The sequence below is a fragment of the Aedes aegypti genome, chromosome 3 (genome assembly GCF_002204515.2).
Source record: "Aedes aegypti strain LVP_AGWG chromosome 3, AaegL5.0 Primary Assembly, whole genome shotgun sequence".
NCBI lineage: Eukaryota > Metazoa > Arthropoda > Insecta > Diptera > Culicidae > Aedes > Aedes aegypti.
Genome location: NC_035109.1, coordinates 148,276,924 through 148,291,731, shown reverse-complemented (window position 1 = coordinate 148,291,731; position 14,808 = coordinate 148,276,924). Strand labels below are relative to the sequence as shown.

General features: G+C 36.6%; 1 protein-coding gene across 1 annotated transcript in view; it reads right to left on the bottom strand.

The window, feature by feature from the left end:
* LOC5568217 overlaps positions 1–14,808 on the bottom strand; it is a 48,257-nt gene that overhangs the window by 16,284 nt on the left and 17,165 nt on the right. Inside the window, exon 2 of the mRNA XM_021851290.1 lies at positions 3,592–4,722. Within this exon, the coding sequence (XP_021706982.1) occupies positions 3,592–4,604 (1,013 nt within the window). The 5' untranslated portion in view covers positions 4,605–4,722. The remainder of the gene's footprint in view (positions 1–3,591; positions 4,723–14,808) is intronic.

Here is a 14,808-nt window from a genome sequence, read left to right as displayed (position 1 = left end):
ATGGTGATGGCTCAAATCTTTGAGATTGTTAAGACGTATTGGCCTTTCGGAGGTCTTTTCAGCAAAAACTCGTCAATGTTCCCGATGAGATTAGCTCAAAGCTATAAATTTATTAGTTAGAGATAGTCGAATGGCATATTTCATATTACTTACATTTGGTCTCTTACTAGGCAAACAAATTCAAATTTTTATATTTAATATATTGTAATTCAAGGCGCTATCTGTAAATATTTAGTTTTAATAAGGATATAGTAATAATATAGATTATAATTCACTTCTTAATAAATGATTCTGCTTCCACATCAATCAACAATGATAAGCTGTTTCTCAATTCTTATTTGATTTGACAGTTCCCCACTCATTCGCATGGATGGTTTCTATGCGTTCGAGGGGCGCTTCGATGGATGCAGTCGTCGCAACACTGTGGAATAAATCGAGGAAAAAGGTTTGGTTGTAGACAAAATTGTGGTGAAAATTGAGAATAAATTTCAGTAAATTTTGAAAAATTCCAGACAGAATTCAAAGTTTAAAAACAAACGAAAAATAGAAACTCATGCTAAATTTGTGGCAGAATTTCTGTAAAATAAAGAATCCAAATAAACAATAACTCCAGAACACAATTGATTATTAACGAACTCGAGAAAAGAACAAATTAGTTGAATGTCGTATATAAAGAATTAGAATTTCATCAGCATTTCAATAAATCAGTGGCGACTCGTAACCTCCCTTTCTACCTGTTCTACGACTCTAAAAATGACTATTTCGGCAAATTTAGATTATAAATCAAAAAGTTAATTATTGAAATCGTCCTTTCTAACAAATCTCTACTCGTTACATGCAAATTTGTTGCTGAAATTCAAGAATTTCTAATCGTGGAATAGGTAGATTTGAGGTTAGGGAATCGCCACTGCAATAAATGAATTATTGAAAATAATCACATTAATCAGTGGCGACTCGTAACCTCACGTTTTATCTGATCTACGACCCTGAATTTTGCAAATTTAAATTATAAAGTAAACAGTAAACGATAGAAAGCACATATTTGTTGCTGAAATTCATGAACAGGTGGATTTTGGGTTAGAGAATAGCCACTGACAACACTGTTGATTAATTATTATCGTCCAACAATGTTCTATCATTCATTATAAAATCATGTAGGGGTGATCGGGGCAATATGGGCCGCCTTAAGGAAAACATCATGGAATGCATAGAAAAAACAGCAAAAAATATGGTTTAAATGCAAGTGACTTGTACTATAAAATGAGTACATTATTGGAAAGGAAATTGTATTAGCTCTGCTTGAAATTATTGATTCTAACGGCTTATTTTTTAAAGAAGGACAAATTTGTACATTTGTGTAAATATCTTGAGTGTTCAAACGAATATTCTTACGGTTTTTATTGTGGTGGCTATTTGAGGCATCCTTTAGCAGATCCTAATGACACTAGACATTAAAACACTGTTTTTGAGGTCAAAACCGGGATGGCTCATATTGCCCTGTATGTTCATATTGCCCCCATGCGGTTAAAAGCTTGATCACACTAACCGCACGGCCACGTTGAAATTTCTGATGTGATATCTGAAATGATTTCCAGCAAAAATAGTACTTGCAGTTGAAGTCCTGGACGAATTTCTGACAAACTTTTATAATTTATTTTGGTTGTTATTCTCAGCCGTCTCTGGCTTATCTTCCGGAGGAGTTTTGATGATGTTTATTTTCAGAAACCTGGTTTTGGATTTCTTGTATAGCCATAGATTACTCATATCAGATATTGGTTCTGGTTTTTGCCGAAATTTAATAAAATCTTTCGGACAACAAATTTATCCTAATGTTGCTTTCTAAGTTTTGCCAGAATGTTCTCCAAAATTTTTCCAACGAAATTTTTAAATTTTTCTATCGGAAATGTCTACGGAATATTCACTTGAATTCTTCCAAAAAGTAAGCTGGAAGGGCGGGGATGAACCAGTATCGGGCTGAACCTCCCCATAATAAGGATTCAATAATAATATAGTTAGCCAGGAGTCTCTACTTTTCTTGAGTCAAGAATCTTGACACTTTGATTTCAAAATCACACTTTTATTGTCTTTATAATAACAAAAATCTGTTTCTTGTTGTTTTTGTTTGAAAAGCTAACCCAGCCTTAAATTTCATTATCATCAGATCACAAAAAAAAGTGACTTTAGTGACCATTTTCCTGAAAAAAGTGACTTTAGTGACTTTTTGTTGGAAATAGTGACTTTTTAGTGACCAAAAAAAAGTGACCAAGTCACTTAAAAGTGACTTGCTACCAGCCCTGCTATACGTATGTACCGTCGACCCTTTCCAGTAAACCTCCTGCAGCGCTACGATGTCGAACTTGCGGGCCCTCAATAATTCGGAAAGAATGCGGGTACTTTCCAAGAAATTGAGAGACTTACAATTCCATGATCCGAGTTTCCAATCGTTGGTCTGTTTTCGATGCCTGGGCCTACGCCGATTGTTCCGGCACGAATTTACATTGTATGCTTCATGTACTGACGATTTTTACGGCTGGCTTGTAAGGCCTGCACCAACCCCCTGTCTCGCCGGAGGATCATCGTGCACAGCACTGTTTAGAGTCCCACGCTGGCACTAGGACGATGATCAGCCGCTCTGATCATTGAGATTTCTTACGCACCATACAAATTATTTTTAATTTTCATATAAAAAATCTTACAATGGGGGGAGGGGGGGTCTAAAAACCGCCAAAATTGTCTTACGTAATTAATGGATCGCCCCTTAACAATCTGCAGGTACGCGAAGTGCCAATGGTACGCATTGTCCAGTCATTTACCACGCTAATGTTTTAAAGCTACCAAGCCCATATTTATCAACAATCATCTGTCCCGGCAAACGTTGTTGTCCAATAGGCCGTAGAGGCTTTAAAAAAGATCGTCTCGTTCTCAAGCCAATTCGTGACATACAAACACCATTCGATTTTCATTTATACAGATAGATAGATATTAGAGTGGTTTCAAAAATCGTTTTTGCTCCACACCGCTTATTCGATTTTGAATCAAATTCTTAGTGTCCTCCCAAAATTTGAGCTCATTCGGATGAAAACTTTGGGTAACAACACATTTTGCGGTTGCTATTTGGGTTCAAAGTTCATATAGAGACTGTTATGTCTTTATTTTTCATTGTGGGACTGCACCAAATTCATATTTTTCCACAACAATTTCAAACAAAATGTGTTAGTTTTTTTTTAGGCGCAATAGGGTATTATTAAAACATGAATATTGTGATGAAACAATGTGATGATTCGAAAATCTATATGCTTCTCTGGGCAGCGTAGGTCTTAGGTCGAAACCCATACCTATACACGATAGCGTTAGAAATTCGCACCGAAAATAGGGTGAAAATAGCGTTTTACTACATTAATTGCGCAGAGAAGCATGCTTGGCTTTATATTGTCAAGCAATTTTGCCTTTTCTGGTATTACATTTAATAGCATTATAATATTAGTATGTAGAGCTATGTACAGGCAATTAATGACTGCACTGTTAGTATGCTACGTTATCCTGCTTATTGATTATTTGGGGGTAACTACTGATGATACTTCACAAACTTACCTAAAGCTCGTATCGTTACTACTTCGCTGCGCATCTGCGCTTGCTGACTGAAGTTGCAAGTCAATGCTCAGTCCTGCCGGACTTTTGGCAATCTGTTTGGCCATTGGAAAATTTTCACTGAAATTCGCCACAAATGTTCTCTCTGCAATGGCACTTGGCTTGCCATCAGTTTCAATGCCAGGAACCGGGGACACAACGTTCTTTGGTGATGGATTGGGTGGGGGTGGTCCCAAATTGAACCCACTACCCGTCCCCGAGTGCTGCCCCTTGGGACGCGATCTCGGTGCAACACTGGTGCTGACGCTGATCGGAGCCACTGACGACGGCCCTGTCGACGAAGCAGGTTGGTGATGCTTCCGGTCATTGTTGTAATCGGAATTGTGGTTGCTGCTGGCGCTGAACGATTTTTGTCGCTCCCGGGCGATTCTCAGCGGGTTGTCCTTGCCGGAGATTTTAAATGCAAACTCACAGACTTGGTAGATACTAGGACGCTTCTCCGGGTCTGCTTCCAACAGGAAGCGAATTAATTGACACAGTTCAGGCGAATATTTGCACTTCTCTGGAATGTTATACTGACAGTGTACAATAGCTTTAGAACTTTCTCCGAAGGGCAGCGAGCCGAAACAAAGTCGATACAGCAAACATCCTAAGGCCCAGATATCGCTCTTGGTCGTGATGCTGTGACCTGAGTTCAGATCAATCATTTCAGGTGCCCGATAGCCTTGGGTGGTGTTCTTCTGGATTTCATCCTCAACGACTTTCTTACCGTGAGCTGCCGGGTTTAGGAAACGTGTTGTGGCTGTACCGGACTCGGCCAGGATGAATCTCCCCATATCGTTCTGCACCACATTCTCTACCTTCAAATCCCGATAGATGACTGGCGCTTGGCAGCAGTGCAACTGAGCCAGAGATTCGCACACATCGCAGAATATCTTCAGCACTTCGTACTCGCTGAATCCTGTCTGGCCTCGGCCCTTTATCACGGCGGCAAGTTGATTCTTATGATGCGGCATGCTACTTTAGTGCTTCTGGATCGCACCAAACAGATACATCCATCGCTTTGGGGAATCGGATTCCGTCTACCGTTTTGGCTTGGGCTCGCTTAGTTGGAACGGGTTGAAGCTCACAAATCTACAAGAAAAGAGAAACAAGCATAAAATAAAATCAGCATTGAATAATCCACAATCATTGACGAGCGTATGTATAATCTTGAGTGTTATTTTAGATTCTTCCTTTCCCATATGTTCCAATGTTTTTTTTTTATAAGGCGAAAATGTAATTTTACTTTCATTTTAATTTCCCTGAGTGTTGTCAAAATTCCCTTATAATTCCAGGTTGAATTAAATGGGGGTGACCATTTCGCATAAAGACGTTTCGCATAACACAGTTTCATACAAGAAATGCTACCTTTTCAAAGAAGGCATATAATTCTCATTATGCCAAACGTCCTTATGCGAAACGTCCCACTCCCGAATTAAATTCCCTGATAATTGAAGGTTTTCCAGGTATTAGACACCATGCAAACGGGGTAGACCCCTACAAATTTCACCACCTAGTGAACTTTTGCGAGGATCTTTGTTAAACTGCAAGACTCTATGGACCTTTGCACGGGTTCACTATTTGACGTTTTAGCAGTGCTGTGTTATTTATGTGACCATGGAAACTATTGAATTCGGTACCGCCCAAACGTCAAATTAGTGAACTCGTGCAAAAGTCCATGGACCAATGCACGGGTTCACTAATTTGACGTTTGAGCGGTGCCGAATCCACTCGTTGCCATGGTCACGTAAATAACACGGCAACGCTAAAACGTCAAATAGTGAGCCTGTGCATGGACCGATGCATGAGTTCACTATTTGACGTTTGAGGGATGCCGTGTTACTTATGTGGCCATGGCAACGAGTGAATTTGGCACCGCTCAAACGTCAAATTAGTGAACTCGTGCATTGGTCCATAGTGAAAAACAGGTCCGCCGCTGACGTGGCCGGTTGCTATAGTTTCTCTTCTCCATGGTCCAATAGGCCAGGAGAAGTGGATGAACTTGTCATTCATTTTCCTGACAATGGATCAGTGCACGAGTTCACGAATTTGACGTTTGAGCGGTGCCGAATTCACTCGTTACCATGGTCACATAAATAACACGGCACCGCTCAAACGTCAGATTGTGAACTCGTGCACTGGTCCATTTCCATACAAAATCTAATTTTTCTCTGCTATAAATTCACTCTGGGTGAACCACTTCCCCTGGCCTATGAACGAGTTCACTATTTGACGTTTGAGTGGAGCCGTGTTATTTACGTGACCATGGCAACGAATGAATCCAGCACCGCTTAAACGTCAAATTAGTGAACTCATGCCTTGGTCCATTGTCATAAGCCCAAAAGTTAACAGTGAACCGATGCACGAGTTCACTAATTTGACGTTTGAGCGGTGCCGAATTCACTAGTTTCCATGGTGGCATAAATAACACGGCACCGCTGAAACGTCAAATAGTGAATCCGTGCATAGGTCCATAAGGCAATCCATGAGACAGATGCGATCAGCTGGTTTTTTGTTTACCGTGAGTTTTTGAATTGGGGGCCAGATAGCCGTAGCGGTAAACGCGCAGCTATTTAGCAAGACCAAGCTGAGGGTCGTGGGTTCGAATCCCACCGGTCGAGGATCTTTTTGGGTTGGAAATTTTCTCGTCTTCCCAGGGCATAGTAAGAGTATCTTCGTACCTGCCACACGATATACACATGCAAAAATGGTCAATTGGCATAGAAAGCTCTCAGTTAATAACTGTGGAAGTGCTCATAAGAACATTAAGCTGAGAAGCAGGCTTTGTCCCAGTTGGGACGTAGTGCCAGAAAGAAGAAGAAGAAGAAGAGTTTTTGACATTTGAGTTCGATTACAAAGGAAAATGTTGAGCTCTGATAACACTCGCATGTTTTGTTTACCCTTCAGTTTCGGTTACATGCACACTTTTAGCTGTCACTCCTATCGCGGAAAGTCCTCATGGATAGCCTTATTAGGCATTTCAAGGCGAAATTCTCTCTCTTTCGTTCTTCAACAAAACTTGAAAACAATGGTGCCAGTACCTGTCAACCTTGACAGGTAATGGCACCGTTGTTTTCAGAGTTTCCGAAGGAGGGAAAGAGAGCGATTTTCTGATGATGTCACCGTGCAATGGACAATAGGATTTTTTTCTGGAGGGGGTCTAGGGGAGGTCTAGCAAATAATTGTTTTGCAGAAGTAATGTCGGTCAATAATCACGATTTTCACCAGTTTGCACTTAGTTCGTCCTGGGATTCCCACAGAAAATCATTCCTAGACTTTCTGATCCCACCAGAAAATTTCTCGAAGAATCTCTATTGCTTATAAAATCTCTTGAAGGTCATCTACGTACTAATTACATCCAATTGTTAGTTTAAAGTATCCTTCTCGATTAATCAATAATAATTTGTTACTGAAGTTCTTCCTCAAATTTCTCTACAGGATTGTTTGAAAAAATCACAGCAAAAATTATCCAGACTTCCTGCAACAATAAAAAAACTAAATTACTCTTCCAGGATGTAAGGATTCCTCGTAATATTTCACAAGAATTTCATGAGCAACTAAAGAGAATTCAATTGGAAAAATATTATTCATGATATCTCAGAGAAGTTCACTGTCGATCTATCTGTATTTTTTCACAGATAATTATTTTATTGATTTCTCTTAAATCAAGGAACAACATCTCGCATTCCTTCCAAAACTCTTTCAAAACTATTTTATTTATTTCTTCAAAAATATGCATATTTAATTAATTCTAAAATTCCTAGTGTTCATATGTTCTTTCAAAAACTCTTCCGCGGAAACACTCAAAATTTCCCGAGTAATTTGTTCAGGGATTTCTTAGAGAATTAAATTATTGTTTCCCTAAGATTCTTTCGAATAAATTACCAGAGATTAATCTAGGTATTCTCTAGAGATTTTTTCTTAAACCACACTAAAGATTTTTTTGAAGATATTTTTCACCAAATTTACTAAGATTTTGCAATTTATTCTTTAACTTCTCAAAAAAATCAGGTTATAAATAATTCGGTAAAATTTACTAAATTCCAAACAAAGTTTTTTGAAGGGTCTATTATCGATTACCGATAGTACCACAACTGTAGAAGTTTAACCCGAAATTATTGCCGGTATATTTTAAGAATATTACCGACAAACTTAAATTATTTTACGGATTCCTGTAAAAACTCAACAGCTGAACAGTTCGGTAAAATAAATTAACAGAGTACAATAAATGTTCACAGTATCCGGTAAAAATTCACCAGAATCTTCAAAATTTCGACGTAATTACAGCCCGAGGCTGGCTCATCTCGGTACAGTGTTTTATTTTACCGAACTGTTCAGCTATTGAGATTTTACAGGAATCCGTAAAATAATTTAAGTGTGTCGGTAATTTTCTTAAAATATATCGGCAATAATTTCGGGTTAAACTTCTATAGTTGTGGTACTATCGATTATCAATAATAGACCCTTCAAAAAAGTTTGTTTGGAATTTAGTAAATTTTACCGAATTATTTATAACCTGATTTGAATTTGAAAGGTAATTCTTAATCTTTTCTCTTGCGGTAAATTACAGGATAGTTAAAACTAATGCATTTACAAATAAAACAAATTTCTCAAGCAGGTTTATCAGAGTCTTCTTTAGAAATTATCCTTGAAATATATCCTTCCTTGTCTTTTGGTTTTTTAAAAGCCTCTAGAAATTCCGCCCTCGTATCAAAATTCAAACCAGAATATGGATTCTGCCAATAATTGGCAAAATTATTTCTGAAGAAGTGCTTTGAGAAAGATCAATACAAATTCATTTCCCAATTCCCAAATTTATTTCCCCCTTCCCAGTTATTTTGCCACATGTAGTTCTCTACAGACTCCTTCACCGCTATGCTAATTTCGGAAGCAAAAGTTTTCAACAAATTTCCCCTGAAGACTCGAAGGCAAGAGACATTTCAAACACAATTTTCTTTCCATTCCATAACTATTTGGTGATTTGAAATAACATTTCTAGGAAAAAAAATCATGGGAGAATTTTTGACCTTATTTGTGATGTATTTTGGAAATATTTCTTAAGGACTTCGCGGAAGAATTTGTAATAAAATTTTGGGAGAACTATTTAAAAAATAAAAGAAGAACCAACAAAACTTTCAGCGAAATGTCTTAGTATTACATTTGATAGAATCAATGATTTTGTTGGAAGAATTGCGAGGTAAAACTCAACTTTTGAAAGATTAAGTAACATTTTAAAGATAAATCCGGAAACATTTTCCGGAATCATTCTCCTATTAAAAAGATGACATGGAAGGAATGGATGTCCAGGAGGAATTTTCTTTGAAAGATGAACAAGTCAATAATATTATTTGACTAATTTCCAAGACATTGGGCAAAAGTTTTCAATATTATTTGAGGAATTTATACTAAAATTCCATAAAGCATACCAAAAAGTTTTTTGAAAACAAATTCTACAAATTTGTTGGCGATGCGAAAATACTTAAAAAAATGAATCAAAATTAAAAAGATTATTTATTGCTATGGTTGATTTTGTTATATTTTTTCACAGCAGGTTAAATTTCTGCCATTCATCTAAAGAAAACTTGGCTATGCCGTTATTCATTTGAAAATTAAGCCTTATTTTTCGACAAAAATTTCCGTCTGAGCAATTCCTTTAGTAATTTTGTCTATGTTTTCGGACATTATACTAGTTGAAGTTAATGTATGGATTTCTTTAGTGAATTCTAATGAGGGAAATCATCATCACCGGAAACCTCGAGCAGAGTATCCTAAAGAAACATGAGATATCAGAATGCAGTGAATATGCTGCTTTATGCTCAACCAGCATTATTTGGATTATTCAGAAAAAAAACGAATTTTGGGACATTTTGTTGGAAAAGTTGAAGTTAATGTATGGATTTCTTTGATGAATTCTTATGAGGGAAATCATCATCACCGGAAACCTTGAGCAGAGTATCCTAAAACAACATGAGATATCAGAATGCAGTGAATATGCTGCTTTATGCTCAACCAGCATTATTTGGATTATTCAGAAAAAAACGAATTTTGGGAATCCAATACTTCCAGGATATTGACGCTTTTTTGTACCACAGTATTTTTTGCAACGAAGATGTCGAAAAATTGCACTTATCGTATACAACAAGAAGCTAGTTCAGGGTGTCTACTCGTTTACCGAAATTAAAATTCCTGATATTTCCAGGTTTTACAAAAAAAAATCCAGGTTTAAGAAATAATCTAAGTTTATATATCTAAGGGCCGATTTCTCCACCCCCACTTAGAATTGTTTTCGGTCCGCTTGGCGCGAGTGCGAAAAAAGATTCGCGTTTCTCAGTTAGTATGTATGCTTCAAATAAAACTGAAAATTGTGGCTGCTCAATCAAGGACGAAGGATCAATTGGTGAGCTCGTTTCCTGCTTTTTTTTTAATCTATTAAATATATATGACCGCACATTTAATCGTTACAACGGTGGGACATAAATATGATTATTCAACAAACTATGAATGGTTCGTCACTGTAAGTGTCGGCATAAACTCTAATTCATTTCTTTTTTGTTTTATCTTTCCATATAAAATCGCTTGCCTTTTACCTTTATTTTTACAAAAAAAGCTTTGAATGGTTCGGTCTGTTTGTCTGTGCTAGAAGACTTGCAAAACGTTCATTTTATTCAAAACACTTTGAATGGTTCGTAAGTGGCCGGTGCCGTTATTGACCATGTATAAATAGAGGCACTGAATTATGCAGATTGAAGAAGATTATGGCCAATCCCAGCCGAACTTCTAGTTGATTCTTTGTGCATCTTCACTGACTTTGGTCAATCACGGAATAGCAACCATTGATATGTGTAAGATATATGCTAAGCTAAGGGCCGATTTCTCCACCCCCACTTTGGTATTAAATGTAGTATAATCATATGGGTAAACGTGGTTTACGGCTTAATCAAAGGTGAAGAAACGGCCCTAATAACAAATTTTAAAATGTTTTCAATTCAATAGCTGTTTATACACTTCTAAACATTATTTAAAGCATGCTGAAGTTATTCCAATATCTAATACTACACTATGAAGATGCAAACAATACCAAAGCTTAAGTTTTCTTCAAATGAATTGTATTTGTCAATGATGATGTCTTTTATTTCGTTTGTAAGATCTCTGTGAACTGAGCGGAACTCTCAAGTACATCAGTATGCTTCTTCTTGAAAGTATTTTTAGTACAGATTATGTACCACTCATTTCCATCGGTCGTTTAGATAACAAAGACAGCTTCATGGGCGTAAAAGTAAAACTTTATTTGGATTTATGGCAATATTTTACAATAAATACTGCAAGTAAGCAAGTAATAGATACAGTTCTGACGTACATAAAAGCCAAATTCTTTAAAATATCTCAAATTGAATCAAACGTATTAATGGTCATGTGCTACATATTTGAGTAAATATATACCCATCTAAATTAATACGAATAATCCGTAAAATTTTTGGATCCCGATCCATTTTTTTTCGGATAATAGAAACACGGATTATCAAGCCCCTGGGTAATCGCGTTCAACTGCATAACTTCAACTGTGGTAATTTAAAAAAATGACGAATGTTTATATTTCCTCCGAAAAAGTTCTAAATTAATCATGATTGTTACAAAGTTTTGAATTTAAAGTTGTTCAAATTCTAGAAAACTTTGCTCTGAAATCAAATATTTTCCAATCAAATATTTGGCTGGTGGTGACTGAGTTTCTTGAAAATATGAAATTTAGAGGTTTCTGAAGAAAAAAGAGACTAAAAAGTAATCAGAACGAGACGAAACAGTTATCAAAAAACGAAACCTAACAGGAACCAGGATGAAATAGTTTGATGAGACCAGACATTTCTCTGAGAATATTTTCAACTTGTTTTCGAATTTCTCGTGACATTACTACGACATACCAACAAATCTGGTATATGCCAGTAAAGGACAAACATTATGACGACATTACGAAAGGGATTGATTGATATCGTTATTTGAGATTTTTACTTTCCAAGAATTTTGTAAGGAATTCCTCCAAAAATTATGTTTTGGATATCTCAAAAAAGAACCAGGATTTTTCCAAAAATATCACAAACAATACCTCAAGGCTTCCATCAAAAACACCCATATATCATTTCAGATATTTTTCGAAAAAGTTCTTAGTCCTCTAGCATTTTATCCGGTGATTCTCCAATCAGTTTTTTCTAGAACATCTTCCAAGACTCCCGTTCAAAACATGTAACGATATTCAACTAGAAACTTCTCCAGATGTCTCCAAGGATTTCTCCGGATTTTCTACAAACTTGTTCTTCAGATTTTTTTAAAGATTTTAACTGCAAATTTCTCTGAGGATACATTCAAGAATTTCTCCAGAGATTGCTCCTAAGATTTCTTCGAAAATTTCTCCATTAATTCTAAAAGATTTCTCAAGAATGTTTTCAAAACTTTTTTTTCTCGAGCATTCTTCCAGGAGTTTTCTTCAAGGAAATTTGAATGAAATTCTCCACTAAGCTGAGAAATTGTTCAGAAAAAATCGTGACGTATTCCTAAAGCAAATTTTAGGGTACCTTCTGTTACAGTTACTTATGTAATTTATTAGGTCACCATTGATGAATGAGGATTTTCAGTAAGACTCACTCTTGAAGAACTTTTAGACTGTGAACCGTTTCACCAATTTGTTTAACTATAAGTTAAAATTTGACATTTCGATAGTTTTTTCCCCTCAAATGGTTAAATTGAACATCGCGGTCAACCCATTTGAGGTTTGACAGTCGAGTAGTTATTTCAGAACAAAGTTGACAGATGATAAGTTATTCTCAAATTCACGGGAGCAGAAAATAACTATCGAACTGTCAAGTTTAACCATGCTCCAGAGCAGGGTTATTTCTAACCGGAGGGGAAATAACTATCGAGCTGTCAAATTTTAACTAAAAGTTAAAGGAATCGGTGAAACGGTTCACAGCCTTAGAAGGGTTCCAAGATAATTTCAAAATTATTGCTAAGATAAATGAAAAATAAAAAAGAAAAAAAAATCATATCTCGCAGGATATTGTGAAGGAACTTCTGGAAAAACAGGACGAAATATCTAAAAAAATGTGTAAGTATAATTATAACTACAATCGTAGGATCTCATAAAAAAAAAACAAATGCTGGTGTGGAACCTTATTGAACTTTTAAATATTCTATGGGGATTTTTTGAGAAATTAATCGAAAAACGTTTGGACGAACTCCAAAATTCCTTACACAAAACGCTGGAGAAATTCACAGAAAAAAATCTAAAGAAATTTAATAATGAAACACGGGTTGAATTTAGGGAATTATTTGTAATCTTCTCAATAGATTCACTTGAATAACCCCTCGAGGAACTTTTGGAGCCTTTATTTGGAATAACCGTAGATGAAATGGCGTTGAAATACTTGTCGAGTTTGATTGAAAGAAATTCTGTGGGAAACTTTGGATGTCTTTTAGATTAGACGTCTGTGGAATTTGGTTGAAAAGTCAGTGAAAAAATATTTGGAGTAAGTCCTAGGATAGACTTTGTTCAAAGAATTCCGGTAAGCATCTTATGAAAAATTTCTGAAGAAATTTCTTGAAGAATTCCTGATAAAATCTCTGGAGCAACCACAAGGATAATTCCTGAAACTGTTCTAGAGGAATATGAGAAGAAATTTTGCATGGTAATTATCTGCAAGCAAGATAAGGGAAAAAGACTTTAGAGACTATTTTGATTAAAATAGAGGCTTTTCAAAGACTTGCATAAAAATTGTATCTGAAAAGAAACCTGCTACCAGTCCTAGATATGTTAATCCTTTACTAAATAAATATAGAGACATTAAAAACAATCATGTTTTGGTAAGCTGATAAAATATGATACTTGAAAGGATCCTCACTGAACAGCTCATAGCCTATAGTGTTCTGTGAGCGACGCAGCCGATTTTTTTTTTTTTTTTTTTGAATGAAAAGAGTTTTCTGGCAGATAATGGTAGTTCTAGGTTATGACGCAAAAATCATTTGTCGTGAACATATTCTATCATGAATTACTGCCTCAAAATAATTTCCCTGATTGTGATCGAAATTCGCTGAGAATTCCTGGTTTTTTCCAGGTTGAATTAAATTCCCTGTTAATTCCAGGTGTTCTGAAAACCGCTGGGTAGACAATGACAGTCTAGCAGACAATGCACACTGTTGATGGGACGTTTTTGATGGATAGGTAAAGTAAAGGAACGAGAATCAAAATAAAACAAAACGTGTTGGAAAGCAAACGTGGATTCAAATACCGTGTGAATCATTAGTTTCCATGAGCATTATTGCCGGTAAATTGTTAAAACTATCTAACTAGAATTATAAATTAATTAATTATTCTAGGGATCTTGAAACGTGCACGAAGAGGTTAAATAGTAAAAAATAATTGAGCTTAAGGTGAAGATGCATCGAAGACAAACCTAGAATTTTCTAGAGCACAAATCTGGAGAACCGGACCACCGTTTGCGTTGAAAATTTGATCGATTGGTCACCATCAGCGAGTGACCAGTGAGTTAAGTTTTCAACACAAACGGTTGTCTAGTTCTCTAGATTTGTGCTCTTGAAAATTCCAGGGTTGGCTTCACTGTATCTTCACCTTAAACTAAGGGTTTAACGTCTACTTAGCCTAGTTGAATTATAGCGTGAGTAACTAAAACTTTCATATGTACGAACACATTGTCGTTCGATTTCCTCAGTAGTTGAAATGTCGTCCCCACTCGATGAGCTCATGGTGCTGGGTGATTTCAACCTGGCTGGTATTTCGTGGAAACCTTCTCATAGCGGTTTTCCCTTTCCGGATAGCCGGCAGTCTGTACCCCATCCAGCGGCCATAAATCTTCTCGATAGTTACAGTGCATCGACTCTCTCTCAAATCAACCACGTATTGAATGAAAACCAACGCAGCTTGGATCTCTGTTTCGTTAGTACCCAGGACACAGCTCCATTTATTTCCGAGGCTCCTGTTCCTTTGGTTAAGCATGTGTCCCACCACCCTCCGCTGATAGTTAACATTCCAAAGTGTCTGGACAGGGACTTTATTGATTTCCCTGAACCCGTATCGTACGACTTCCGGAAGGCTGACCATCGTAGCATAACCGACGTGCTGACTAGTCTAGATTGGGATGTCATCTTTGACACCGATGATGCGAATAGTGCTGC